At 52.5% G+C, this 27,940-nt stretch overlaps 3 protein-coding genes across 3 annotated transcripts in view; 1 reads left to right on the forward strand and 2 right to left on the reverse strand.

The window, feature by feature from the left end:
- LOC147646604 (uncharacterized) overlaps positions 1-27,940 on the forward strand; it is a 518,783-nt gene that overhangs the window by 122,329 nt on the left and 368,514 nt on the right. The window lies entirely within an intron of this gene.
- On the reverse strand, positions 7,445-10,117 carry LOC147646608 (uncharacterized). The gene is made up of 2 exons (XM_086873200.1): positions 9,591-10,117; positions 7,445-9,404 (listed from the first exon to the last, which is right to left on the reverse strand). Exons 1-2 carry the CDS (start codon positions 9,730-9,732, stop codon positions 8,314-8,316), a joined length of 1,233 nt encoding a protein of 410 aa, XP_086729326.1. The 5' UTR covers positions 9,733-10,117; the 3' UTR covers positions 7,445-8,313.
- Positions 22,727-25,872, reverse strand: LOC147646609 (uncharacterized). Its single transcript, XM_086873222.1, has 5 exons — positions 25,771-25,872; positions 25,416-25,487; positions 24,716-24,793; positions 23,527-23,692; positions 22,727-22,996 (listed from the first exon to the last, which is right to left on the reverse strand). Exons 1-5 carry the CDS (start codon positions 25,790-25,792, stop codon positions 22,876-22,878), a joined length of 459 nt encoding a protein of 152 aa, XP_086729348.1. The 5' UTR covers positions 25,793-25,872; the 3' UTR covers positions 22,727-22,875.

The raw sequence follows: 27,940 nt of genomic DNA on the forward strand, positions 1-27,940 counted from the left end.
TGCTGTGCCATCCTTGCAAGGCTTGAGGCTCTCCCACCGATGGCCAATCTTGCTGGGAGCATCCTCCTGAAGGGATGGCGGCTTCTGGAGAAGCTAGGCAAGCCACAGCAGGGCAGGTGGCCTCACCTCATCAGCTTCTCCAGTTCTTTTCACAACGCCTGCCACATCCCAAAGTAGAGCGGCACAGATGTCCCATTGTGTGCCCAGTGCCGGATCATCACTTCCTGCAGCTCTTGGGCCACTGCCATGCAGGGACCGCAGCTGCTGGAGCTCTCCAGAGGGCTTGCGGGAGCACCTGGCCGCCGGCGAGGGGTGGCCCGAGGCCTGGAGAACCTGGGAGCTGCAGGGGCTGCTCGGTTCTTCCATGGGCCTCTGGGCCTAACCCTGGGGCGCTTCCTCGTCTGCCGCCTCCGTGGTTGCCAGTGGCCACCGGCCCAGCAGACAGCCACAGCGGCCAGCAGCAGGACAAGGGCAGCCATCAGGACGCCACCGTCACCCATTGCTACGGCACGTCCCATGGCGACTGCACTGGCAGCAGCGGGGGCTGGCCTGGTTTATATAGGGCTGGTGTGGTGATGTCACAGTGCTGTGGCCAGCACAGCTGTGTGACATCACGGCCCTGCATCACACCAGAGCTTAATCCCTTTGTGACATCACGGCCCTGCATCACAGCAGCCCTCACCAGTTCCATGGGAATGAGAAAGGGGCTCCCTGTGGGCACTCGAGCACCCTCTGGAGCAGAGGAGAAGGAAGATTCTTGTCTAAATAGGACACGGGGATGAGGAGGGGTACGGTGATGGTGTCACCTCCTTGCTGGCAGAGCATGGGACATGGATTGTCCAACAGGGGATTGCAAAGCCCATGGACAGGACAAGCCCTGCTTAGCAACAGGGAAACCATCGGTGTGCTGTCCACTACATTCCCATGCTGAATCTGAAGTTGGATTCAAATCTAATTCTGTGCCTCTTTCTGGGAATTAAATGGATCCTATCCCATTGAAAAACCAGTACCTTTAATACTTTAGCGATCTCTGACTTCAGGGAATTGAGGTGCAAATAAAATGAAAGGGTATGATGGAGTTTGTGTCCACCTAAAATTAACACTTTAATGAGAAATAAAATAAGCACAACTCCCATAAACCGTGCGCAGTATAGGGACAAACTGCAAAGACTGGGACTACGGGCAGACACAAAAATATATAGGGTAGGTCTGAGGACAGAGTCTGAGGGCATGGGTCCAACCACAAACTGGGGTTAGAAATATGCAAAATACTGCATCAAATAACAACCAATCAGGGGAGAGAACCAGGAACATTCTAGAAACATAATCTTATAAGGGGTGAGATGATTAACATATTAACTGCCATAAGCCCTTTCTCTTTGCCACAACTTAAACAAATGCTTCCCAAGGCTTGAACTTAATGCCTCTTTTTTTTCTGGGTGAAATTCGGCTGGCTTGGATCCCCAGCGAGGCACATTCCCTTATCACATTAGTCAGTTCTTCACCCAACACTCCCTGTCCCCGTTCATTTCACACTGGGATTTCTGCTCCAGAAGGATTCTCTGAGGGACACAATAAAAAGTCTCTCATGGAATGGGCAGATCCAGATTTAACAAGTGGGAAAGAGTTTAACCCCACTATCTGTTTAACTGGTCCCGAGGGTGGAGACCTGAAGGAAACGAATGACTGGATTCAGGTCATAGATCTGCAGGTGCCAAGGAGATATTAAATTATCCTCCTTGGAATTAAAGCTGGGTGTTGCCGCCTGTTAGTTTACTTTCATTAAGTCTGCTTGTTCACCTTCGTTGAGTTTAGAGTTGGTTTGCCCCAGTTACTCCCCACTATCCCGATATAGTTTGTTCCCAGTTGCCTGTCATTGTAAACCTCTCCCCTCTTTCCAGATTGTTCCCCATCCATCACTTTGGTCCTACCCCCAAGCCCTATCAGTCTATGTACACCACACCTTTTGTTCTGGTTCCTTCCCTGCTCATCACCCCTTACTCGATGCCCTATTGGTTGTATGGCTATCCTCCCTCCCCCAAGTCCCTACCAGTGGATTTGTGTATTGTAACCCCTTCCCACAACACCTCCCCTGCTGCAATATTATTGGTTGTTGTATGAGCCGCCCACGGGCTTTAAAACCTGGCGCACAGAGGTGCCCAGGGTCTCGGCTCGGACTTTCTCCTCGAGATCCCAGCCCTGTCCCTCATCGCCTTCTCCCTGCACCTGCTAGAATAAACTTGTTCCTGGGAAATTGGAGGACTCCGAGCACTCTCTCTCCCTTTACTGCACCTCGTGTCGCCCTGCATACTATAGAGCCCGAGCCCAAAGGAGCTCTAGAGGTTCCAGGTCGAGCCACACAGTGCTCACCTGGTTCCCCACTCCTGCCGCTGACGCTTGGCACAAGCTAGCCGGGGCGTGAAGGGCCGAGCGGGCAGCAACAGCTGGGAATTTTTCTTTCTCTGGAGCAGTAAATTAGGATGTTGATGGGCCCCCCTTCTCTGCTCGCTCTGACCCTCCTGCCCCAGCCTCGCTCGGTTCCATTCACGTTCCTCCTGTCAGGAACACTCTCCACACAGATCATGGCTCGGATTCCTTGGATCCTCAGCACTGTTTTTCCTTGGATTTTAGCCAGGGCTGTCCCTGGTTTTGGGGCAGGCTGGAGCATGTGGAGCTTTCTGCAGCCACCATTAGGGGTGTGTGTCTCCCTTTTCCCCAGCAATTTCCCTCTGTCTTCCCATTACCGACGTTTCTCCTCTCCACCTCTTCCAGCTCCATGCCATGTTGACAGGAGCTCAGAAAGAGCAGGAAAACAGAAACAAGCTCCACAGTGAATTCCTGGAAGAAAAATCCATCGATGGCAGGGAGGCTGCTGTGGCTTCTTCCTGAAAATCGGGGCTGTTGGGAGCACGGCACAGGGTGTCCCAGGACTTAGAGCTGGACACTGAACCCTCCTGGATCTCCTTGGCACCCATCCCTGGTCAGGATGGTCCTGGATATCCTCCTGCATCTGCCCCAGGACGGTCCCTGCTCCCTGGGGCGGGATGGGATGGGTAGAGGACAAGGAATGAAGGTCAGGAGAAGAGTACAGAGATGCTTCTTGCCACTGCAGCAAGAAATTTGGTGCACTGAAAGCTCAGCTGGAGATGAAGGTGGCCAAAAATGTGAGGCACAATAAAAATTGACTTGTTAAATCCATTAATAAAAAAAAATTAAAAAATAGAAATTACATCGTCCCCTTCCAGGATGTGGATGGTCCCCTGACAAACATGGACACAGACACAGTGCAGGTTTTCTAATGCATTTATTGCCTCTGTCTTCAACACTCATCCATCCCTTCCCAGAGGAAAACACGCATTGTACCAAGGGACACTGCAAAGTCCTTGAAGAGGGCAAGCCCTGCTCAGCAGAAACCAAACCACCCCAGACTGAATCACAGCATTCCCATCTTGAATCCAAACCCAGCACGTGCCAGCTCTTGGGAAGAGAGGAACCCCATGGCAGTCGAAACCAGAGCAGTGGGACAACCATGAGCGCTCTTTGGAATATCCGGATTTATAGAGCGGAGGCTCTGCAGAAGTTGGTGAGCTGCTATGAGAAAATTCTTGCTGTCCCCGCCAGCCATTTCAGGAGAGCTCCCCAGAGACAGAGGAACTTCACCTCCCTTTGTCTCTGGGGGATCTTCTCTGGCACAGGGTAGTGGTTGTTTGAAGTTGGTGCCGCTGCAGCGTCCTGGGAGCTGGGGCTTGACACAGGTGGTAGCAGCACTCTTCCTGATGTGCTGCCACTTGCTCCTGGGGAGGATTCATTGCAAGGGGCTGAGCTCCGGTTCTGATTTCCAGGCTTTTCCAGGCCATGTTCATCTTCAGGGATGAGCCAGGGCTGTGATCCCTGAATTGGGTGGGGCCGTGATGTCACAAAGGGGTTAAGCTCTGGTGTGTTGCAGGGCTGTGATGTCACACAGCTGTCCTGGCCACAGCACTGTGACATCACCGCGACAGCCCTATATAAACCGGGCCAGCCCCCGCAGCTGCCAGTGCAGTCGCCATGGGACGTGCCGTAGCCATGGGTGACGGTGGCGTCCTGATGGCTGCCCTTGTCCTGCTGCTGGCCGCTGTGGCTGTCTGCTGGGCCGGTGGCCACTGGAAACCACGGAGGCGGCAGACGAGGAAGCGCCCCAGGGTTAGGCCCAGAGGCCCATGGAGGAACCGAGCAGCCCCTGCAGCTCCCAGGTTCTCCAGGCCTCGGGCCACCCCTCGCCGGCGGCCAGGTGCTCCCGCAAGCCCTCTGGAGAGCTCCTGCAGCTGCGGTCCCTGCATGGCAGTGGCCCAAGAGCTGCAGGAAGTGATGATCCGGCACTGGGCACACAATGGGACATCTGTGCCGCTCTACTTTGGGATGTGGCAGGCGTTGTGAAAAGAACTGGAGAAGCTGATGAGGTGAGGCCACCTGCCCTGCTGTGGCTTGCCTAGCTTCTCCAGAAGCCGCCATCCCTTCAGGAGGCTGCTCCCAGCAAGATTGGCCATCGGTGGGAGAGCCTCAAGCCTTGCAAGGATGGCACAGCAGAGAAGACCCGCCGTCTGTGCAAGAAGCTCAGGCGGTCAGAGAACGTCCATGGTGCCAGGAGCCTCTGCTATCTCTGACAGCCTCCATCCCTCAGAGAGGCTCAGCCAGACCTGTCAGCCTGCAGAAGGTGCAGAGCCCAGGGACAGGTCTCCCAGCTTCCTTGGACCCTTGGACTTCAACAACATGGGCGCATCCCTGGGCACTGACATGGCCAGGGAAAGCCCACAGGTCCAAGTGGAAGCCCAGCCCGATCCAGGGGAGCCATCTCAGGAGCAGGTGGAGGAGCAGCAAGTGTCCTGGAGCCAGCAGCTGCTGGACCACAGCTCCCAGGACACGGTGCTGGACGTGCCAGTTGGCAATAGCCCATGCCTTGTGGAGGAAAAGATTCCCGGGGGACCAGGGAGTTTCCTCTTTCTCCAGGAAGCTGCTCCCATACAGCCACCAAATACCAACAAGGCTTCTGTACCAGCAGGTGAGACCTGAGGAGCTGTCTGAGGCTGCCATGGGGCTCTGGAGGGGCATTCGTAGGCCAGGCCAGGGCTTCTGAGACCAGCCTAGAAGCAGGTCAGAGCAAGGTGGCTGGCGCTGGCTGGGGCTGCTGCACATGCGGACACTTGGGGGGTTCCTGGCAGCATCAGGCCCTGTGATGGAGGCATTGTCTTCTCCTCACAGCCCGATGGCACCTGTGTTCCACTGGAGATCGTGCTGATGCTGAAGGTGGGCTTTGGCTGCCACAGAATCATCCAGCTCCTAGACTGGTTCCAGCTGCCCGACAGCTTTGTGCTGGTGATGGAGCATCCGGAGCAATCTTGGGATCTCTTGCACATCCTGCTGGAGCAAGAGTTCCTGAGCGAGGAGGCAGCGCGCTGGCTTTTCTGGCAGGTGCTGGAGGCCGTGTGGCACTGCATCGCCTGCGGTGTCCTGCACCGGGACATCAAGCCAGAGAACCTCCTCATCAACCCAGAGACTGGCTAGATGAAGCTGATCGACTTCGGTTGCGGCACCTTCCTCCAGGAGCGGGCCTTCACTCAGTTTGCCGGTGAGCCCAGAGCGCGGGCCCTGCTCCCAGTGCCAGGCACTGCACGGCCCCATTCCCTCCTGGGCCGCAGGGTACAGCATTCAGCCGGCTGCCGGCTGCCCTGTGGCACGGGGCAGGTGCTGTGCCCCAGGAGCCGGCTGCCGGCCCTGCCGACAGAAAGGGGCTGCAAAAGCCGGGCCCCGGCTCCTCGGCTTGGCAGGCCCACAAGGCCTTGGCCTGCTCCGCTGGCGTTGTCAGCCTTGCAGAATGGATTCTTGGCTTTGGCCCATTGTCAGGGGGAGGCAGGCAGGCCTTGGGGGGAAGTTGTGGCCACGGCTGCAGCCCCTGCCTCTGGCAGGAGGCTGGCGCCAGGTTCTGGAAGGCAGCAGCCTGCGCCTGAGCAGTGCCGCCCGTCTCCCCTAGGAACACGCACGTACTGCCCGCCCGAGTGGATCGGCCTGCGCTGCTACCACGGCGATGGGGCGACCATCTGGTCCCTGGGCGTGCTGCTGTTGGAGATGGTGTGCGGGTTCCTGCCCTTCGAGAACGAGTGTGACACCGTGTTGGGGCAGCTCTTCTTCCCGCAGGAGGTCTCTCCAGGTTGGTACACGGCCTGAAGCAGGCAGGCTTTGGCAGGTGGCACCGCACAGCCCAGCCCGGCCCTCCCGCAGCTGCGCGGGACGTCCATGTGCCCTCAAGGGCCGGCTGCAGCAGGTGGCCCGTGGCAGGCTGGGTGTGGCACGCTTGGCTGAAGGAGGGGACGCTTGTCCTGCCGTGCCGCTCTCCAGCCAAGGGCAGCTCCCAGCACACGCAGCGTGGCCCGGCTTCTGCAGGCGCCGGGAGCAGCTGGGCAGGAGCCTTCTGCAAGTGAGCGCCGCTTTCTGCCTTCTCTCCCCAGAGTGCCAACATCTGATCCGCTGCTGTTTGTCCAAGCACCCCATGGACCGGCCAGTGCTGGAGCAGATCTTCTACCACCCTTGGGTGTTGGGCGGGCATTTCTGATGCCTTGGCACAGCCTCTGCAGCACCCAGTTCCCGAGTCCCACGCAGGACTGAGGGCCCAGGAAATAAAACAACCCAAAACCCACTGCGGGCCTGGAAGTTTTGTCCTGGTTAGCAACTTCAGCTAAGGGAACCTCTTGGCAAAAGGGGTAATCAGAGCGTTCTCTTCAGCCTTTGTCAAGATTTTGGTGCCTTTCCTCCAGGTTGTCCCTCAAAATCAGAGGGGGGTGGAGCCTGCACCAGTCCCCCCAAATCGGTGGGAGACAGAGACTACTCCCAGGCCCCTCAAAACTGGAGGAGGATGGAGGCGATCCCCGGGCCCCCCAAACTGAAGGGAGATAAATACCTGGCAACTCAAAATAAGAGATGGATGGAGGCCACAGCAGCCCCCAAGTCAGAGGGGGAAGGGGAGACTGCCAGCCCCCCCAAAGAGGAGGGGAATTGTGCCTGTGCCAGCCACAGGCACAATTGCAAGGGGACAGAGAACACCCCTGGCCTGGCAAAGGACAGAGAGCAGCCGGGGGCTGCCAAGATGGTGACAACACTGGCACCCCCCAAATCAGAGAGGGACAAAGAGCCCGCACAGGCTTCCCAGAAGCAGAAAGGGGGCAGCAAATATCCCCTGTCCCCCTAAGTCCGAGGGGCACAGACACAAAAGGCCCCACAAAAAGAGCATGAGGAACCAAGAGCACTGCTGGCCCCACAAGGGTAAGGAGGATGGAGAAACTCCCCATCTGTCTTTGTTTTGGAAGACAGGTGTCTGCTAGGGAGGGCAGGGGCCTCCCCTGGAATGAAAATGTAGACCCCCTCCCTATGAATTATTATAATTCTGAAATCAAGGGGCTTTCAGACAGAGATCTGGGGATAGGAATAACAGTTCTTTATTAGTATTTATAACCAGGCAAACAAACAACAATAACTTCAGCATTAACAAGAAAACAGAACCAGGGGGCCCCTGTTACAACCTTCTCAGCTGAGACGGGAAGGGATGGAGGAGAGGCTTTGTTTCACAAACCCCCTCGGGTGGGCAGTCCCGGTGCTCCTGCAGGGCTCTGAGGAACACTCAGCTGGAACAGCAGGGATGAGCTGAGATCCTGGGCCGGTGGCTGAGGTGGATCAGCAGCTCCGCGGCGGTGCCTGGCACTGCCACACATCCTGGCAGGACAGGGGGTGCGAGGCCACCAACAAAGAGGGGAGAAGGAGAAAAAGCAGCAGCTCTTTGTGGGTGATGGTGAAATTCTCTTGTGCCCACCGCAGCATCTCTGCACCCAAAGTGTCCTTCTCCGAAGCTGAAGAAAGCCCCCCAAACTGTCCCCGCTCTCCTCTTTTCCTGCCCCCCTTCCCTCCCTGGGCCCGGCCAAACTCTTTGTCTTTTGTCAAGCACCCACCAAGTACCCACAGTTAGGCTGTCCCCACAACTAATGGGTAAAAATTCCACGGGCAATCCAGAATTAAAAAAAAAAAGACACCTAACCCCCAACACCTGCCCCTGGCAATGACCTGAGATGGGATTGAATATAACAAAAGGGCCATGGCCAGACCCTCACGTTCTTTGATCCCACATCATGTCATTGCCATAGGCAGGAAAAGGTACAGGTGTCTCCCCAGCATGGATCAAAGGGACATGGATCACCAGGTCTCTGCCAACCTTGAATTTTCCAAGGGGGGATGAAGCTGGAGCAGTGCACAAAGCTCTTCCTGAACTTTGGGGCATTTGCAGAGCTTCCCTTACTGGTGCTGACGTTGGTGTTGGGTCAAGCTAGATCTCCAGGTGAAGCTCTTCCCACACAGGGGACACTCGTAGGGTGTCTCCCCAGTGTGGAGGCGTTTGTGAGTGTTGAGGCTGGAGCTGTGGCTGAAGCTCTTCCCACATTCCCCACACTCGTAGGCCCATTCCCCAGTGTGGATGCGCCGGTGGGTGATGAGGTGGGAGTTGTGCTTGAAGCCCTTCCTGCACTCGGGGCAGCGGAAGGGCCTCTCATCCGTGTGAATCCGCTGGTGCTCGAGGAGATGGGAGCTGCTCTGAAACCTCTTCCCACACTCGGGACACTCATAGGGCCTCTCCCCAGTGTGGATCATCTGGTGGATGATCAGCTGGGACCTCCGGCTGAAGGTCATCCCACATTCCTCACACTCATAGGGCTGTTCCCCGGTGTGGATCCTCTGGTGGCAGATCAGGCTGGAGTTCTGGCTGAAGCTCTTCCCACATTCCCCACACTCATAGGGCCTCTCCCCAGTGTGGATGCGCAGGTGGGTGATGAGGGTGTAGTTCTGCTTGAAGCCCTCCCCACAGTCAGGGCAGCGGAAGGGCCTCTCATCTCTGTGAATCCGCTGGTGCCTGAGGAGAGTGGAGCTGCTCTGAAACCTCTTCCCACACTGGGGACACTCGTAGGGCCTCTCCCCAGTGTGGATGCGCTGGTGGATGATGAGTTGGGAGCTCCAGCTGAAGCCCTTCCCACATTCCCCACACTCGTAGGCCCATTCCCCAGTGTGGATCATCTGGTGGCGGATCAGTTTGTTGCTCTGGCTGAAGCTCTTCCCACACTCCAAGCACTTGTAGGGCTTCTCCCCATCCTGAAGCTGCTCATGGACCACCAGCTCAGAGCCCCGGCTGGATCTCCGGCCGCCTTCCCGGCACAGGGTGGGTCTTTCCTCCTCAGAGCACCCTAGGCAGCCTTTGGAGCCCCTTCTCCTGCGGGATCTCTGGGGATTTTCCTCCCCATTGGATTCCTGCACTGTGGAGCTGCTCAAAACGGCCTCTTCCACGAGTTTCTGCCGTGGGAATTTGTTCTCCCTGGTCTCCATCCTCAGCTCCTTGTCTGGGGGAGGAAGGACAAGGAGAGGATGGGATTTGCCTCCGTGCCAGAGGGAAGGGGAAGGAGATCCCCCCAGTGCGTCCCCGGCAGGACGGCGTCGGCAGCGGGGTTGTCCTGCAGCCGGGGGCCATGCTGGGCTGGGAGATGGAGCAGGAGAGAGGGGGAAAGGGGCACTGACTTCCTCCTCACCTGCCTCGGTGTCCTGGGACATCTTCCTCTTCCTCACAGCCTCCTTCTCCATCCAGCCAAAGTTTGGGAATGGGAAATCCTGGTTTGGGGAAATACAAGGGATGAGGACAATGAGTTTGCAGGTCCCTCTGTCCAAGCTCATCTCTAGAAGTCACCGAACATCTGGGGTCCACAAAACCTTCAAAAACCACCAATATTCAGCTCTGAAAATGCCTCCCAGGAGTTCCCCATCTCTAGTCTCCCCTGTCTTTAAGAAGAGAAGGTTCAAGGGTTCCCGCCTGTCCCAGCTGCTGGGAGTCAAGCTTGTACTAGGGACAACCTGTCTGCTCGGTCCCTACCATCCCCAGGCTGCTGGGAGTGCCAGGAATCCAAAAAGTTCCCCCTGTTTCCATTTCCCCACTTAGGGATGGTGAGACCCCCCAATGTCCCCCCAAGTAGGATCTTCCACTCAGCTTTGGAGTTCCACATTCTCCAAACATTCCCCCCCCGCAAAATAAACCCAACCCAGGGACCCCCCCAGGATATCCGGGCAAAGCTCCCACTCCCCCATCACCTGTGGGATGGTGGGTGATGATCCCACAGGAGGGGGCTATGAATTCAAGGAGTGCTCAACCTTGTGGTTCCTTCTCCTTTCCGTGATCCTCCTTTGTCCCTCCTCTTCCTCCCTCTCCTCCCCTTCCATCCTTCCTCCTCCTCTTCCTCCCTAACCCCACCTCCTTCTCCTACTTCCATCTCGTCACTCTCTCCTTCTTCATCCCTCCTCTTCCATCCCTCCTCCTCCTCCCCCAGGAGCAGCGACACCCTCTGTGCCCCGTTCCCAAACCCCTCACAGCCCACGGCAGGAGCGGGGATGGAGCCGGGACAGGTCGGGATGGGCAGCGCGGGGCTCTCCGCTGCTCCCACCCGCTGGGGACGGGGGGAACCCGGCCCGGGGAAAAGGAGAGGGAAACTGGGAAAATTGGGGGCTGCAGATCCAACCTGGGGCTGGCTGGGGACCCTGGCTGGGGACTGCCAGCCCTTGGGGCTCCTCTGGGGAGATGTGGGACCAGGGAACACAGAGAGGGCTGGGGGATCCCAGGAGTGGCAGCACTGGCAGGGACTGGTTTGTACTGGGATCATCCTGGCAGTGGCTGAGATTGCACTGGCTGTGTACTGACATCATACTGGGATCATACTGGGATCAGACTGGGATCATACTGGGATCAGACTGGCAGTCAGTAGGAGCCTCCAGGGGGCAATTGAGACCAGGCTGTGAGGAACTGGGAATATGCCCTGCACTCCCCAGAACCCTGGTATCACCCCCCATAAGTCCCATGTGTCCCCCAGACCCTTCAGGATCCCCGAGTGCCCCCTCAGCGCCCGTTCGAGGCCCCCCAAAGTGTCCCTGGATCCCTGAATGCTCCCGACCCCACAGATTCCCCTTCCAGCCACTGCTGGGAATTCATCTCCCATCATCCCACAACACAGTTCCGCGCCCAAACCTCCTGCCGTGCCCCGCGACCTAAAGAGCCCGGTCACAGCTCCCCAGGTTCCCCCCAAGTGCTCCCGAGCCGTGTACATTCGCCCAGAGCACCTGCAGCTCGGACGCAGAAGTCTTCTCCAAGCGCTTTCCCACACCGCCGAACGCGCCTTCCGAGCCACTTCCGGGACTACAGCTCCCATCATGCTCCGCGGCGCCCATAGAGCGCTATTCCAGCCGGGACTTCATCTCCCGTCATGCCCCGCGCCTTACCGGAACCCATTGGAGCTGCGCCTATAACTCCCGTGATGCTCCGCGGCCCATTAAGCCTCATTATACCGGCGCCTACAACTCCCATCATCCCCCGCGACCCAGAGATTCCCTGTTACAGCCCCCCAAGTGCCCGCCCAGACCCCGAAGGGCCCCCAGATTCCCCTCCCTGACCTCCAAGTGCCCCCCTGGACCCCCAAGTGCTCCCCCGAACCCCGAATTGTCTCGCAGAATCCCTAAATGCCGCTCCAAGTGCCCACCCGGCTCCCCATGTGTCCTCCAGACCCCCAAGTTCTCTCTAAGTTCCGTCCCCCGACCCAAAACTGCCCCAAATGTTCCTCAGAAAAGTCCCCATGGACCCCAAAGTGGCCCCTTTTACCCTGTCTGAGAAAATGATAAAAATGATGATCAAAGGACTAAAAATATGTGTAATTAGCATAAAGAGGGAGAAATAGTGGTCAATTAATTAATGAAAGGAAATGTGCTATTTTGAACCAAGGACCGATAATGTTTTTAGTTGCTAAAAACGTAGCAATTCTTTTATATAAACATAAAAATTAGGTTATAAAAATACAGAATAATAGTATTATAAAAATAAAATTTGATTTTTATTAATTAATTAGATTTTAATTATAAAGAAAAATTATAAAGGGAAATATTTTCAATGTTTTGGGATGTCAGTCCCAGGTGGGCGATGTCAGACATGCTGAGGCTCAGGGTGAGGAGCAGGTTGTCCAAACAGGGGCAGCCCACAAGGGGCTCATTCTTCTCTGTGACCAGACCTCCTCAGGAGACATTCAGCATCAGGATTGTAAAGAGCAAATCGTGACCTCCTGATCAGTACACAAAGATGTTTTACAGTTTGAGCAGTAGAATGTTGTCACCGTAAGGGGCCTTCTTTGTTAATATAGCTCATGTTGTGTCATGTTTGGTAAATACAAATGTTGTTGTAACAGCCTTCTTTGTTAAAATACTGTTATAAATGAAATTAGAATTTTGACAACTAGGTCCCTTGGGTTAATGGCAGTTTAATTAAAAATGAATACAATTTACTAAATTGAATAGTAATGTGTTATAAAAGAATACAGTTTAGTAAAATAATACAGTTTAATAAAAATTAAAATTTATATAAATAATCTGCTAGTAATTAAGTATGATTAAAGCATAAGCAAAACCGACCAGGGTACAGAGGCTTCCCACCCTGCCTCACATTCAAAACAAAGCACTTCAAGCTAAACTTATATACTGTATCGTTATACATATTCCTTAATGTTTCCTCTAAGTTCCCTCCTATCTCAAGTTTTTCTGACTTTACATCACTTTTCTTCACGGCACATGCCTCAGTTGTTGTTAGGGGGTCTTCAGTCTTCTTTTGGTGGTCTTTTGGCGAAGGCTTCTCTTCTTCCTTGTTGTCCTTTGGATAACCTTACAGGTTTGTGCATACATACTGAGCATTGTGTTATGTAAGTCTATTAATTAGCCTTATGTTTACTAATCTTTAGGCCCAATGCCTAAATTTGTTCTAATTTTGGTCCATCTCAAGGCAATTTTGGTCTTGAGACACCATTTATCTTCTAAACTACATCCTGTACCTTAATTTTGACATGTAACATCTGCAAAGGGGTACATCTCCTTTGTAACACTGATTCTTGATTGTTTCTAATAATAACTTTAATAACAGTTACAATTTAGTTAGCACGAACCAATTCCATTTATTACAACTGCAAATACCCCTTATATCACTTTTAATTGGTTTCCATGCTAACGGCCTTGCTTTCCTCCTTGCTATGGATAAACTTGTATTTTCTCAACTTCTCCTTTTGCTACCTCAATTGTTTGGCCTGCAGATCAGCTGCTAAGCCCATCCACATTCAGCTCTTAGTCTTCAGAGGGAAACTTTGAGCACAGTGAGAATCTCCCAGTGTGCAGGAGGGTCCCTGTGTGCCAGCTGCAGCTGGGGCCTCAGCCATCTCCTCTCTCAACAGGTTCCCCTCTGCAGCTTCACAGGAAAGGCCAAACACCTCCCTCAGGGACACCTGCACCACACATTTCACATCTCCATGCCCATACGTGATGTCCCTGTCACAGCTGCATTACCAGCTTGCTGCTGTGCAGATGCTGCCACCACCCACAGCAAGGCCCTGTGTCCCTGAAGGGACCCGCCCTGCTCTGTGGCCTGGACTGAAGGTGGGTCCCTCCTGCCAGGGCAGGGCCCAGCACAGCTCTTCTGTTCCAATAAAGAGATGGAGCTCTCACCCCAGTGTCCGGCTGGTACCACCAGCAAAGCCCACACAGCACCAGCCCTGGCTGAGCTCCATGTCCAGGAGCAGGCAGGGCTGACCACGGTGTGGGCAGGCAGGAGCCAGGCAGGGGCTGCTGTGACCAGAGGCAGGGCCCCAAGGGGCTGGGGGAGTCTGTGTTGAGCATCCCTGGGCTGAGGGCACATTTCCTTCAGTGGCATCACCTGGGCCTGGACCTCCTCCAGTGCCATGCCCAGGAAAAGAGGCAACCATCAAGAGCATCTCCTGGGACACTGCCTGACCAGCAATGTCAGCAGGCAAAACCAAGGTTTTGTTTAGCAATGACCCTTTGATCAACTCAAAGATTTACATTAAGGCCAGACCAGTAGGACAGATGGGAGTACTTCCCTCTGGGACGGGGCTCCTGTCACTTCACAGTCTCCATCCCCCGCCAGGAACCGCAGAACTCAGGCCAGCCCCGCTCCCCCCGCGGCCTTTTCCTGTTTGGGGGGGAGGAGGATGAACCAGAGCCCTGTTACCTCTTCAAAAGCCAGAAACCAAAGAGAAAGAGAAATTCCCAGGCTTAAGTTTTAAAGGGTGGTGTTCACAGGTTGATATCACTTTTCAATGGGCAAAACTACTGTCAGTTCTTGGAAATGACCGGTTATAGGCCAGGAGAAAAAACTCCCATCACCCTCCAGCAACCTTAACATCCTTAGCTGTTTCTCTTTTTCACTTAAATGTCAATCTATCACACACCACAGCAGTGACAGCCCCAGTGTTCCACTCTCTGTGACACCACAGCAGTGAAACCCTTGTTACTCTGGGGTTAAATGTTTCTGAAAATGTTTCTTAAAACCATGTAGAAGTAGGCCACAAGAATGTCTGGTATTGGGGATGGTCTAGCAAGCTGAAATGTTTACGGTAACGGGAACTGGTACTTGGGGATTCCAAGACACCCACCCAGAGATAAGATCCGTACATGTTCGTACAAGGATGAGCTAACTCTCATGAAGCAATATTGATAAAGCTAATCAAGCAATATTAATGAGGCAATATTGATAAGGTTGTTACAGTGATTACTGCTACAGCTGAAATTGTATAAATATGTGCACTTTGGACAAAGATGATGGAGCTAGATTTGGGTTGCTGATACCCCTAGTTCCCATGTGCTTCAATAAAGCACCTGCATATAATCAATCTGTGATTATGTGTGTTCCTGAACGCTGACATCAGCGTCTCCCTGCACCCAGGGCAGCTCCTACCAGAGACCCTGCCCTGATTTAATTCCCAATCCAGGAGCTACAACAAGCATGGGTGAAGTTCTGGGGGCTGGCAGGGAAATGTCACTGTAAGATCTTGCTGCACTTGGCTCTCAGCCCCTTCTCAAGAGCTTTGCCTTCAAGGGCAGGAACATCTTTTCCTTGCTGGCAACTGGAATTCCAGACTCTTGGAGTGTGTGCCATGCAGGACCACACAGACTGGGATCCATGGGCTGGGATTGCCCAGACTGGGATTGCACAGACTGGGACCGTATGGATCAGCACCAGAGATTGGGATCACATGGACCGGGATGGCTGCACCGGAACGATGCGAACCGAGGCGGTCCCGCCTTGCCCAGGGCTCCCTCCCAGTTCCCTCCCAGTTCTCTCCCAATCTCTCCCAGCCCTCCCCAGTCTCGCCTGGGGGCACGGCCAAAACTGCCCGGAGTGAACGCAGTGGTCCCGGAGCGATCCCAGAGCTGATTCTGGTCCCGGTGTCGATCTCTGTCCCGGAGCTGTGGTGGTCCCAGTGTCGGTCCCAGAGCACTCCCAGTCCCAGTCTTTGTCTCCATCTCACTCTCAGTCCCGGTCTCGGTCCCGGAGCGGTGCCAGTCTCAGTGCTGGTGCCAGTGCTGGTTTCAGTCCTGGTCTCAGTCTGGGCCTCGGAGCAGTTCCTGTCCCAGTGTCAGTGCTGCTCCAGGAGTGATCCCAGTGCTGATCCCAGTGCTGGTCCTGGAGCGATCCCAGAGCTGATCCCAGTGCTGGTCCTGGAGCAATCCCAGTGCTGATCCCAGTGCTGGTCCTGGAGTGATCCTGGTGCTGATCCCAGTGCTGGTCCTGGAGTGATCCCAGTGCTGATCCCGGTGCTGGTCCTGGAGCGATCCCAGTGCTGATCCCAGTGCTGCTCCAGGAGTGATCCCAGTGCTGATCCCAGTGCTAGTCCAGGAGTGATCCCGGTGCTGATCCCAGTGCTGGTCCTGGAGTGATCCCGGTGCTGATCCCAGTGCTGGTCCTGGAGTGATCCCAGTGCTGATCCCAGTGCTGGTCCAGGAGTGATCCCGGTGCTGATCCTGGTTCTGGTCTCAGTCTTGGTCTCAGAGCACTCCTGGTGTTGATCCCAGTCCCTGTGCTGGCCTCGGTCTCAGTCTCGGAGCAGTCCCGGGGCACTCCCGGAGCCGATTCCGGTCCCGGTGTCGATCTCAATCCCAGAGCGGTGCCGGTCCCGGTCTCAGTCCCGGTCCCGGAGCGGTGCCGGTCTCGGTGCCGGTGCCAGATTCAGTCCCAGTCTCAGGCCCGGTCTCAGTCCCGGTCTCAGTCTCGATCTCGGTCTCGCTCCCAGTCCCGGTGCCGCTCGAACCGAGCCCTTTTCGGGTGATTTCAGGTCCCTTTTGGGTGTTTCAGGCCAGGCTGGGGGATGCTGGGGCCCTTTGGGTGATTTGAGGCAAAACCAGCGACTTTCAGGGTGGATCTTGCACCCATTTGGGAGATCCAAGGGTGATTTTAGGCCATTTGGAGTGGGTTTTATACCAGTTTGGGCATTTTTATGCCCTTTTGGTTGCAATTGGACCCCTTGGGATGATTTTAACCCCATTTGGCTGATGTTAGGCCAAACCATGCGGATTTAGCGCAGAATTCAGGTCCCTTTGGAGGGTTTTGCTTTTAACCTTTGTTTACCGAAATTTCAGCAGTTTTACCCTTTTTTTTTTCTATTTGATTCATCAAAATCTTCATAAAAATTGCCCCAAATGTTCTCATAATCTTACAAAATTCCAGAAAAAATCCACAATATTCCAAAAAAACTCAAAGAATTCCCTAAATCTTCGCAAAACCCTATCAAATTCCAGAAACATCCCACAAAATACCCACAAATTTCAACAAAATCTAAGACAAATCCCACAAAATCCTTCAAGTCTTCACAAAACCCCACAAAATTCAAGAAAAATTCCAGAAAATTCCAAAGCAATCCCATAAATTCAAGAAAAAACCCAGAAAATTATTTAAATTTTCTCAAAATCCCATAAAATTCTAGAAAAATCCCCACAGAATTATAGAAAAATGCCAAAAAAATCCCTAAATCTTCTCAAAACTTTACCAAATTCCAGAAACATCCCACAAAATCCCCACTAATTTCCACAAAATTTCAGAAAAATCCCACAAAATTCTTCAAGTCTCCTCAAAATCCCTCAAGATTCCAGAAAAAAATCTCACAAAATTCCCTAAATCTTCCCAAAACCCTACCAAATTCCAGAAACATCCCACCAAATCTCCACAAAATTCCAAAGAAGCTAAGAAAAATCCCTCATAATTCTTCAAGTCTCCACAAAATGCCACCAAATTAAAAAAAAAAATCCACAAAATTGCAGAAATCTTCCCAAAAGACCACCAAATTCCAGAAACATCCCACAAAATCTAAACAAATTTCCACAAAATCTAAGAAAATACCTCAAACTCCTTCATGTCGCCTCAAAATCCCTCAAAATTCCACAAAAATCTTGCACAAAATCTCCTTAATAGCCTGCAAAATTCAAGAAAAATCCCACAAAATTGCAGAAAAATCCCACAGAATTCTTTCAATTTTCTCAAAATTCCAGAAAATTCCAGGGAAATCGTACAAAATCTCCAAAGAATTCCACAAATTCTAAGAAAAATCCCTCACCAAATTCTTCTTGTCTCATCAAAATCCCTCAAAATTCCAGAAAAATTTCAGAAATCTTCTCAATATCCCACAAAAATCAAGAAAGATCCCATAAAATTCAAGAAAAATTTCCCAAAATTGCCTAAATCTTCTAAAAACCCAAACTAATTCCAGAAACGTCTCTCAAAACCTCCATAAATTCCCACAAAATCTAAGAAAAATATCAGAAAATCTAAGAAAAATCCCACAAAATTCCCTAAATCTTCTCAAAACCCCACTAAATTCTAGAAACATCCCACCAAATCTCCTCAGATTTCCACTAAATTCCACAAAAATTGGATACAATTAAAGAAAATACCACCAAAGTCCAAAAAAATCTTACAAAGTTATTGAAATTTTCAAAAAATCCCACAAAATTCCAGCAACATCCCACAAAATTGCAGAAATGTTCTCAAAACCCTGCCAAATTCCAGTCCCATCTCACCAAATCGCCATAAATTTCCACAAAATCTAAGAAAAATCCCACAAAATTCTACAAGTCTCCTCAAAATCCCATAAAATCCCAGAAAATTCCACAACATACAAGAAAAACGTGACAAAATTCCAGAAAAATACCACAAAATTATTTAAATTTTCACAAAATACCACAAAATTGCAGAAAAATCCCACACAATTCCCTAAATTTTCCCGAAATCACTACCAAATTTAAGAAACATCCCACAAAATCGTCACAAATTTCCACAAAATCTAAAATCCCACAAAATTCTTCAAGTCTCCTCAAAACACTACAAAATACCAAAACATTGGGAAAAAATCACACAAAATTCCAGAAACATCCCACCAAATCACCACAAATTTCCACAACATCTAAGAAAAATCCCACCAAATTCTTCAAGTCTCCTAAAAATCCCACAACATTCCAGAAAAAAATACCAACACATTGCAGACATCTTCTCAAAACCTTACCAAATTCCAGAAACATCTCGAAAATCCCCTGAATATCCCACAATAATCTAAGAAAAATCCCACACAATTCCACAAAATTGCATAAATCTACTCAAAACCCCAACAAATTCCAGTCACATCCCACCAAATCCCCACACATTTCCACAAAATCTAAAAAAATACTTCAAAGTTCTTCATGTCTCCTCAAAATCCCTCAAAATTCCACAAAACTCACAGAAAATCTTCTCAATATCCTATGAAATTCAAGAAAAGTCCCACCAAATTGCAGACAAATCCCACACAATCCTGAAAAATTCCCAAAACCCCACCAAATTCCAGAAACATCCCACCAAATCACCACAAATTTCCACAACATCTAAGAAATGTCCCACCAAATTCTTCAAGACTCCTCAAAGTCCAACAAAATACCACAACACTGCTAAAAATCCCACAAAATGCCAGAAACATCCCACCAAATCTCCACAAAATTCCAAGATAGGTAAGAAAAATCCCTCATAATTCTTCAAGTCTCCTCAAAATCCCACCAATCTGCAGAAAAATCCCACACAATTCCCTAAATTCCCTCAAAACCCCACCAAATTCCAGAAGCATCCCAGAAAATCTCCACAAATTTACACAAAATCGCAGAAAAATCCCACAAAATTCCATAAATCTTCTCAAAACCCCAACAAATTCCAGTCACATCCCACCAAATCCCCACACATTTCCACAAACTCTAAGAAAAATACCTCAAAATTCTTCATGTCTCCTCAAAATCCCTCAAAATTCCAAAAAACTCCCACAAAATCTCCCCAATATCCTGTAAAATTCAAGAAAATCCCACAAAATTGCAGAAAAATCCCACACAAATCATTGAATGTTCTCAAAACCCTACCAAATTACAGAAACATCCCACCAAATCTTCACAAAATTCCATAGAATCGAAGAAAAATCCCTCACAATTCTCCAAGTCGCCACAAAATCCCACAAAATTCCAGAATAACTCAAATAAAATTGCAGAAATCTTCCCCAAAGCCAAACAAATTCCAGAAACTTCCCACAAAACCCCCACAAATTTCCACAAAACCTAAGAAATTACCTCAAAATCCTTCATGTCTGCTAAAAATCCCTCAAAATCCCACAAAACTCCCACAAAATCTCCTCAATATCTTATAAAATTCAAGAAAAATCCCACTAAATTCCAGAAAATTCTACAACAGTGCAAATAAGTCCCAAAAATTCCAGAAACATCCCACCAAATCTCCACAAAATACCACGAAATCTAAGAAAAATCCCACAATTTGGAGCACAAGGACTCTAGAACCTGAGCACGGCTGCTTTGCTGTGCAGGCAAGGAAGGGCTTGGGCTGCTCCACTCCCCTGCTTTGCTTTGGGATCACCGTGATTTTGGGGGACAGTGCAGGGGGGAAGGGAGAAAGCATGGGCTTCCCTCACCCATGGGTGGGTTTTTCCCTAGAATGTAGGGGTTGGGCCTTCCTCAAGCTCCTGACAGAGATAAGATTTTTTACCATTTTTCTTGTTTCCCCTTTTTGTCTGTAACCTATTTTCATTAATTTGTTGTTTGTTTTCCTAAAGGAAGCGTTCTAGGTGGGGTCCAGTCTGGATCGGGAAGTGCTTGGGACCAGCTGTGGCGTGGATGGGCCGTGCCCTTGGAGAAGACTGAGGACATCGTTTGGGACCAGCTTTTCTTGTGGCAGCGGATGGTGTGAGGTGGGTCCTCATCTCCTTGGCATGGCTGGGACAAGAGCTTTTGGGAGATGGCAGCGGGCACAGGAGCATCCCGCTCTGGGCAGCTGCTGAGGGGCTGGATCTGCCGTGGCTGGCTGCAGGCTGGGCACATGTCCTGCCCTCCTGCTCTGCTCCCCAAGGCAGCAGTGATGGGCAGCTTTGGGCCCAGCTCTGAGCACGGCCAGCATGGCCTGGGCACCGCGGCTGGCTGGGACAAGGGGACAGGAGCCTTCAGCTGACGGGCGGTTTCTGCTTTCTCTCCTTGCAGCCGGGCTCTGCGGATGCTGAGGCTGCTCTGGGCTCTGCCAGGGCTCTGCTGGGCTCAGCACCGGGCCGGGATCAGCCAAAGAAGAAATGCTGTGACCTGCAGCAGAGACCTGAGCATTTTGGCAATGCAGCTCAAGTCTGCAGAGTGTCCACCTCCAAGGGAAAACATGACACCCCCAAAAATTAAACTTGTTCCATGACTTCTGAAATGAAATCCCTCTGGGATGATCCCAAATGACATTTTTTCATTTTGCTCAAGCTGTAGCTCAGCCCTTCTCTGAACAGTTCTGTCCCCACACCTGCCTTTTACTTCACAACTGCTCCCTCCTTTCCCCCAGTGAGTTCCCAGCCCATCACAATCTCCATCACACTGCAGCCTTCCTTGATGCCCCTCACCACAAGGAAGGCCAAGCCCCAGTCTCAGGGACTCATCCTGTCACTGGCTGAAGAACAGCAATGTTTCAGAAGTCTGGTGGGAGTTTAGTGTCTTTCAGAGCTGCTCTCCAGCCCTCCGGTCTCCTCACTGCTGAGTTCCCACTCCCTTTTCCTCATCCATCAGGATGAGTTCTGTGAATCCCCTTGTGATAAATGGAAATGATTTGTGCTAACTAAATTGTAACTGTTTGGAAAGTTATTATTAGAAGCAATCAGGGGAATTGGTGTTACAAGCAGATGTACCCCTTTAAAAATGTTACATGTCAAAATTAAGATAGATTATGTAGTTCTGGGATAAGTAATGTCCCAAGAGAAAATTGACCATGAGATGGACAAAGTTGGAACGACTTTAGGCATAGGGCCTGAAAATTATGAAATGTAAGACTAATTAGTGGAACACAATGCTTACTTGCATAACACAACACTTAGTAAGCATGCACAGCCTTTAAAGTTATCCAGAGGACAACGAGGATGAGTGTAAGCCTTCATCCAAAAGACCACCAAAAGAAGACTGAAGACCCCCTAGCAACAAATGAAGCATGCACCATGACGAATAGTGACGTAAAGTCAAAGAATCAGAAATATGAGAAAACTTAAGAGAAACATTAATGAATATTATAAGCATACAGTATATGAGTTTTGTTTGAATTGCTTTGTTTTGTATGTGAGGTGCGGTGAGAAGTCCTCTCTGTAGCCCGGTCAGTTTTGCTTATGCTTTAATCATACTTAATTACTGGCAAACTATATTCACATACATACATACATACATACATACATACATATATATATATATATATATATATATGAAGATATTCACTAAATTGTACTCTTTTACTAAATTGTATTCCTTTTATACCAAATTGCTATTCAAATTACTAAATTGAATTCTTTTACTAAATTTTATTCTTGTATTCAATTCACTAAATTGTATAATTTTTTCCCTTGTTATTTAATTGCTATTAACTCAATCGATCTAGTTGTCTGATTTTAATTTCATTTACAACAGCACCAAGAAGAAAAGGGTCTTACTGAGAGCAAGCAAACTTAATCCTCTGCCAGGACACAAATTTAGAGGGCAAAAAATTAAAAAAAACCACAGCATCAGCCACACTTCTTAGTGAGAAGGGTTGGAACTCTCTGCCCTCAACACTTCCCCGGCAGGTTTACAAAGGGAACTGGGATCTAAGCTGTGCCCTCTGAACCAACAGAGCCAGCCTCCCTTCAGGGTGAGAAGCCACGGCCTCAGTTATAGCCCTGGGTGCCTCCTGTGCCCCAGAGAATGGCTGTGGTTGTAAATGTGTGTTTGGCTGCAGCACAGGGCCAGGGTGAAGCTCGGCAGCCTCATCAGAGCCCACGGCCGTGGCCCTTCCCTGCTGTGGCCCTCACCTGGCCTGGCCCGGCCCGGCCCGGCCCGAGCAGCCCGGACTGGCCTCAAGGGATGGGCTCTGCCTGCCCGCTGTGCCCACAGGCCGGGCCCCAGGGCTCACAAGAGACTTCCTCCCAGCTTTGCAAAACCTCGGCCAAGAGTGTCCCCTTTGCTGTGCTGAGAAGAGTAAAAAACCCTCTCAATTTAACCCTGCTGCACTCCTCATGAGGGATCCCTGCACACCTCAGGAGAGAGCCCAAATTTTCCCTGTGTGTCTCATGAGGTGCAGGCCCAGGTGATGCCACTGAAGGAAATGTGCCCTCACAGCCCAGGGACGCTCAGCATGGGCTCCCCCAGCCCCTCAGGGCCCCACTGCTGGTCACTGCAGCCCCTGCCTGGCTCCTGCTACCCACACCGTGGGCACCCCCGGCTGCTCCTGGACATGGAGCTCAGCCAGGGCTGGTGCTGTGTGGGCTGTGCTGGTGGTACCAGCCGGACACTGGGGTGACAGCTCCATCTCTTTATTAGAACAAAAAGCATGGGCCAACCCCTGCTCTGGTGCACAGGGGCTGCCCAGTTTCAGTCCTGGCAGGGACCAGGGCCAGGGGGTTCAGGGGCAGAGGGTCTCGCATGGGAGGTGGGGGTCTTGGGATGCCCTCAAGATGGGGATGCAGATGTAGCTTGGCACATGGGGACAGATGTGAAGAGCGGGGATGACAGATGCAGCTTCTCAGTGACCAAAGTCTTTCGCCAGTCTTCTGAAGCTGCAGAGGTGCTCCTGTGGAGAGAAGAGGTGGCTGAGGCCCCCAGCTGCCGCTGGCACACAGGGACCCTCCTGCACAGCAGGGCCCAGAGCTTCCAAGGCTCCCCAGCACGGCTGGAGCTGCTGGCACAGCTTGGCCCAGCTGGACAGCTGCCCCTCAAGGCCCTGGAGAGCAGGGGATGGCTCTGGGCAGCGTCCCTGGCCAGGAGCGGGCCCCAGAGCACCTCTGCCTGTCAAGGGCAATCTCGTCCCCGCTCTTTCTCCTGCCCACCTTGCTTTGCCTCTGCCCGCTGCTCCTGGGGCTGCTCTTGGCCAGGCAGCCTCAGTGGCAGCCAGCACTGGCTGCAGCCCCAGCGGGCTCCCCAGGACAAGGCCCAGCAATTAAGAGGCCAATGAAAGCCCTGGGCAGCAGCAGAACTCTCAGCAGAGTGTTTTGGGCAACCAAGGACTAGCCACAAGTCCACAGCAGCCTCACTAGGAATGTCTCCTGACTATGAGCAGCCTTTCAAGAAGCTGTTGGAGGCCGAGACCAGCAAAACACTCACCGTTTTGTCTTCCAGCAATACCAGATTCCGGCACAGCACACCATCAGGAAAAGTGCTCCACCAGCCACAATGGCCATTAACTTAATCAAACCATGTGTTCCCTGGTAGAAAACTCTTCTCATGCTTTCCCAGATGTTCTGAGCATGTGCTGTGGTGCCGGCTGCATCTGTGGGAGCAATGGGCAGCGTGAGCCTGTGCTGTGCTCCACGGCTGAGCTGGCAGCATGCTGGATAAGGCCAGGACATTCTCTGTTTCCCCCAGAGCTGGGGTCTGCAGGCACCTTGCCACCCCTTGGCACAAGACTGCTCAACCCCCTGAGCTTGAATGCACAATTTCTCTGTGCTGTGCTGGTCTTCTCCAGGCAATACTTGTCAAAGACATGGATAAGGATCAGGAAAATGCCCAGGGTTTTGGAAATGCTCCAGGGCCCTCCCTCTTCCAAACAGACCCTAAACCTGAACTAGCCCAAGACTGGAAATTTTCAGGGGATCTCAGGGTGTGCATGGCCTGTGCTGCAGTTTGGGCTCCTGTCAGCTGATGCCAAATGCCTTCCTGCAGAGGCTGGGGAGAAGCTGCAGCCAGGCCAGGCTGGGAAACAGCCCTGCAGGGCATGAAAGCAGCAGTGGGGCAGTGAGGCTGACATGGATCCCTTCCTGCTGTGTTGGGCATGGTGTGTCCAGATGTGCAGAGAAAGCCCCCGGCTGCTGAGTCTCAGGAGGAGGCTGAGGGACATGGACCCACCACAGTGTCCCTCCAGATCATTCAGAATTATGTCCAGATATTTGAGTTCCCCCATTGCTACATTACTATCTCCTATAGGTTTGTTCTTCTTCCTCAGGGGAACATAATATAAAGTATTTCCATTTCAGATGAATGGATCCCACACAACCAGTGCTCAGCCTGTGGGATCGGCAGGGACACACCACACCCCTGTGATGGGAGCTGGGCTTGCTTGCAGAATCCAGCTCAGGAGCTGGGAAAGTCCTCCCTGCAGACACACTGTGACTCAACAGCCACAGAAGCTTCTCTCATCTCTGCTGCACAGGCAGCACTGTGCCACAGGAGCAGTGAGGGGATCACACAGGACGAGGGCACACACGTGCACGGCTCTGTCCTGGCACCTGCAGCGATGCCGCCCTGGCCGAGCCTTGAGCTGGCAGCTCTCCCAGGGGGAAAGGCCTTCACTTACCCTCATAATCTTCCTCATCATCAGGCTCAGTAACTGATATGGACGGGGAATCCAGATCATCCTCATCATCAGGTTCATCTGCAAAGAAAGGCAGGACAGAACAGCTCCTGTGACACTGCTGAAGATTCTTCTTCAGGTGGAGTGGCAGTGAGTGCACCTGGGTGATTGGTGCCCTCCAAGGCACTCCCTCATCTCCACCTTCCACTCAGGAGCAGGGGCAGGGGGACCACGTGCCTGCAGTGGCCTCACACTGGGATGGAAGGAGCCCCTTGCATGGCAGTCAGGGGAGAAAGGACTCCCTGGAGCTGCCAGCAGCTCTGAACTGAGCCCCAGGCAGGGCCAGGGCTTGGCAGCTGGAGCAGGAGCAACTCAGGTTCCCTGGGGCCAGAAATGAGCCACACAAGGCACAGCCGTGGGGCACAGCCCTGGGCCTGGCCCTTCCCTCTCTGCTCTTTTCCATGGCTGCACAGGGCACACGGAAGGTGACACTGGCATTGCACATGGGAAGAAGATTGACAGCTAAATGCTCCTTCCTCCCACTGACAGCAATGCTGTGGGATCACTCAGGGCTCCAGAAGGGAGCAGGGCGAGGTTTCCAGAATCCATCAACCTTCAGACTCTCAAGGGAAATGGAACATGAGTGAGCTCTTGCCACCTTGACACTGATTGTTCTGTGCAGAAAGGGACATTGAGAACTTGCCTCCAGCATCTGGCAAGGTCTTCAAACCGCCATTTACCAGCATTTCCAGATGCTCCATGTCACGATCCCAATCTAGAAGGGAGCACAGATCAGAACCATTCCATGGTGTGCTGGGATCCCCTTCTGCCTTAGGGAACTGGCCACTGCAAGGGGGTCAGGTAAGGCTGTGGGAGCCAGATGTCAATGGACATGGCCAAAGCTGCAGAGGGGCCTGGGGAGCTCTGGGCTGGCTCTGGTCACTCTCAACACCTTTTCCATGCTCTGTGAAAAATCCCTGAAAGGCAGGCACTGCCAAGCAGCAGAGATTTACAGCTCAAGCCTCAGCAGGGCTCAGGCCCAGGGGCACAGCAATTACCTCCTGGGACTGTGCCTGGCATGGCCTCCCTTCCTGCAGCAGAGGCTGCCCATGGGCCACTGCTTCCTCCGGGAAACGCCGCCTTCAGCACAGCCTTTGGGTTCATCTCTGGAGAAAGGAAGAGCCACAGCTGGATCAGATAGAACCATTCCCCAACATGGAGGTGGCATGTTCAAAAGGCAGTATTTGTCAAAGTCATGGATAAGGATCAGGAGAAAGACCAGGTTATTGGGGCTGGCCAAGGCCCTCCCTCCTCCAAACAGCCCCTACACCTGATCTAGCCCGAGACTGGGAAATTGCAGGGGATCTCAGGGTGTGCATGGCCCATGGTGCAGTTTGGGCTCCCTGTCAGCTGATGCCAAATGCCTTTCTGCAGAGGCTGGGGAGAAGCTGCAGCCAGGCCAGCCTGGGAAACAGCCCTGCAGGGCATGAACACATGCAGGGCAGTGAGGCTGCCATGGATCCCTTCTTGCTCTGCCGGGCATGGTGTGTCCAGATGTGCAGAGAAAGCCCCCGGCTGCTGAGTGTCAGGAGGAGGCTGAGGGACATGGACCCACCACGGCGTCTCTCCAGATCACTCAACATCTTGTGTCCTGTAGGTTTGTTCCTCCCTATAGGAGAACCTTAACAGAAAGTATTTCCATTTCAGATGAATGGATCCCACAGAACCAGGGCTCAGCCTGTGGGATCAGCAGGGACACACCACTCACCCCTGTGATGGGAGCTGGGCTTGCGTGCAGCAACCAGAAAAGGAGCTTGAAATGTCCTTGCTGCAGACACACCTGTAACTCAACAGCCACAGAATCTTCTGTCACCTGGTTCATGACAGGTTGTCAATGATTATTCCTTGTTGGGACAGTGAGAACATACCTGCATGAGGCTCCAGAGGCAGAAAATCTTCATGAAGCCAAGCTGCTGGAGAAGCCTTCCTACCACCCTTGTCTAGAAGGGAGCACAGATCAGAACCATTCCATGCTGTGCTGGAATCCCATTCTGTTTTAGGGAACTGGGCACTGCAAGGGGGTCAGGTAAGGCTGTGGGAGCCAGATGTCAATGGACATGGCCAAAGCTGCAGAGGGGCCTGGGGAGCTCTGGGCTGGCTCTGGGCACTCTCCACCCCCTTTGCAGGCCCTGTGCAACATCCCTGGAGGGGCAGCAGGGCCAGCCCAGGGCCCCTCGAGACTCTCTCCCTCCCACAGAGAAAACCCTCCCTAAAGCCCTGGGGAAAACCATCCCCAACACTTCCCAGGGAGAAGGGAGCACTGTCCCAGGAAAGGGAAGCCAGGCTGCAGGCTCACCTGCTCGCCCTGCTCGCCACGGAGCAGCCTGGGCAGCCCTGTAAGGCAGGGCGACTGCCAGGAGAAGCAGGAGAAGGAGGCGCAGAGCAAAGGCCATGGTGCCTGGCCCACTGCCAGTCCTGCAGCTCTTGCTGCCACCACTGTCCTGACACCGCTGTCCCAATGTCAGCACCGCTGCTGCCGCCGCCGCTGCTGCCACAACAGTCGTGGTCAAGGACTGACTGCTCGGTCCTTGTGGTGCTGGGCAACCACGGGGCTCTGGGACCTCTGTGACCTCAGAGCCTGCTGTCACCTCAGCCTGCTGTCACCTCACAGGCTGCTGTGACCTCATGGCCACGGTGGAATTGTGTGGGGAGTGGGATCTGCCTCCTTCACTAGGGAGCTCATCCTGCCCAGCAGCTCTGCCCAAGGGCTATGACAGGGTCCCAGCCCAGCTGATCTTACAGGCTGGGGGATGAAGGGATGGAGAGCAGCCCTGTTGAGAAGGACTTGTGGCTGCTGCAAGGTGAGTGGCTGGACATGAGCCAGCCATGTGCCCCCAAAGGAGGGTGCCCAGCAGCTTGAAGGAGGTGATTCCACCACCCCTCTGCTCTGCTGCGAGCCCACCTGGAGTACTGCATCCACCTCTGGGTGCCCAGCACAGGAAGGACATGGTCCTGTTTGAGCGGGTCCAGAGGAGGGACAAAATGCTCTGAGGGCTGGAGCCCCTCTGCTTTGGAGACAGGCTGGGATAGCAGGGGGTGTTCAGCCTGGAAGGGAAAAGGCTCCACAGAGACCTGATTGCTCCCTTTCAGTACTTTAAGGGGGCTTGTAAAATAGACGGGACAGAATTTTTAGTAGGGCCCATTGTGACAAGACTGAGGGGGAATGTT

This window comes from Cyanistes caeruleus, unplaced genomic scaffold, assembly GCF_971803275.1.
Source record: "Cyanistes caeruleus unplaced genomic scaffold, bCyaCae1.hap1.1 HAP1_SCAFFOLD_89, whole genome shotgun sequence".
Taxonomy (NCBI): domain Eukaryota; kingdom Metazoa; phylum Chordata; class Aves; order Passeriformes; family Paridae; genus Cyanistes; species Cyanistes caeruleus.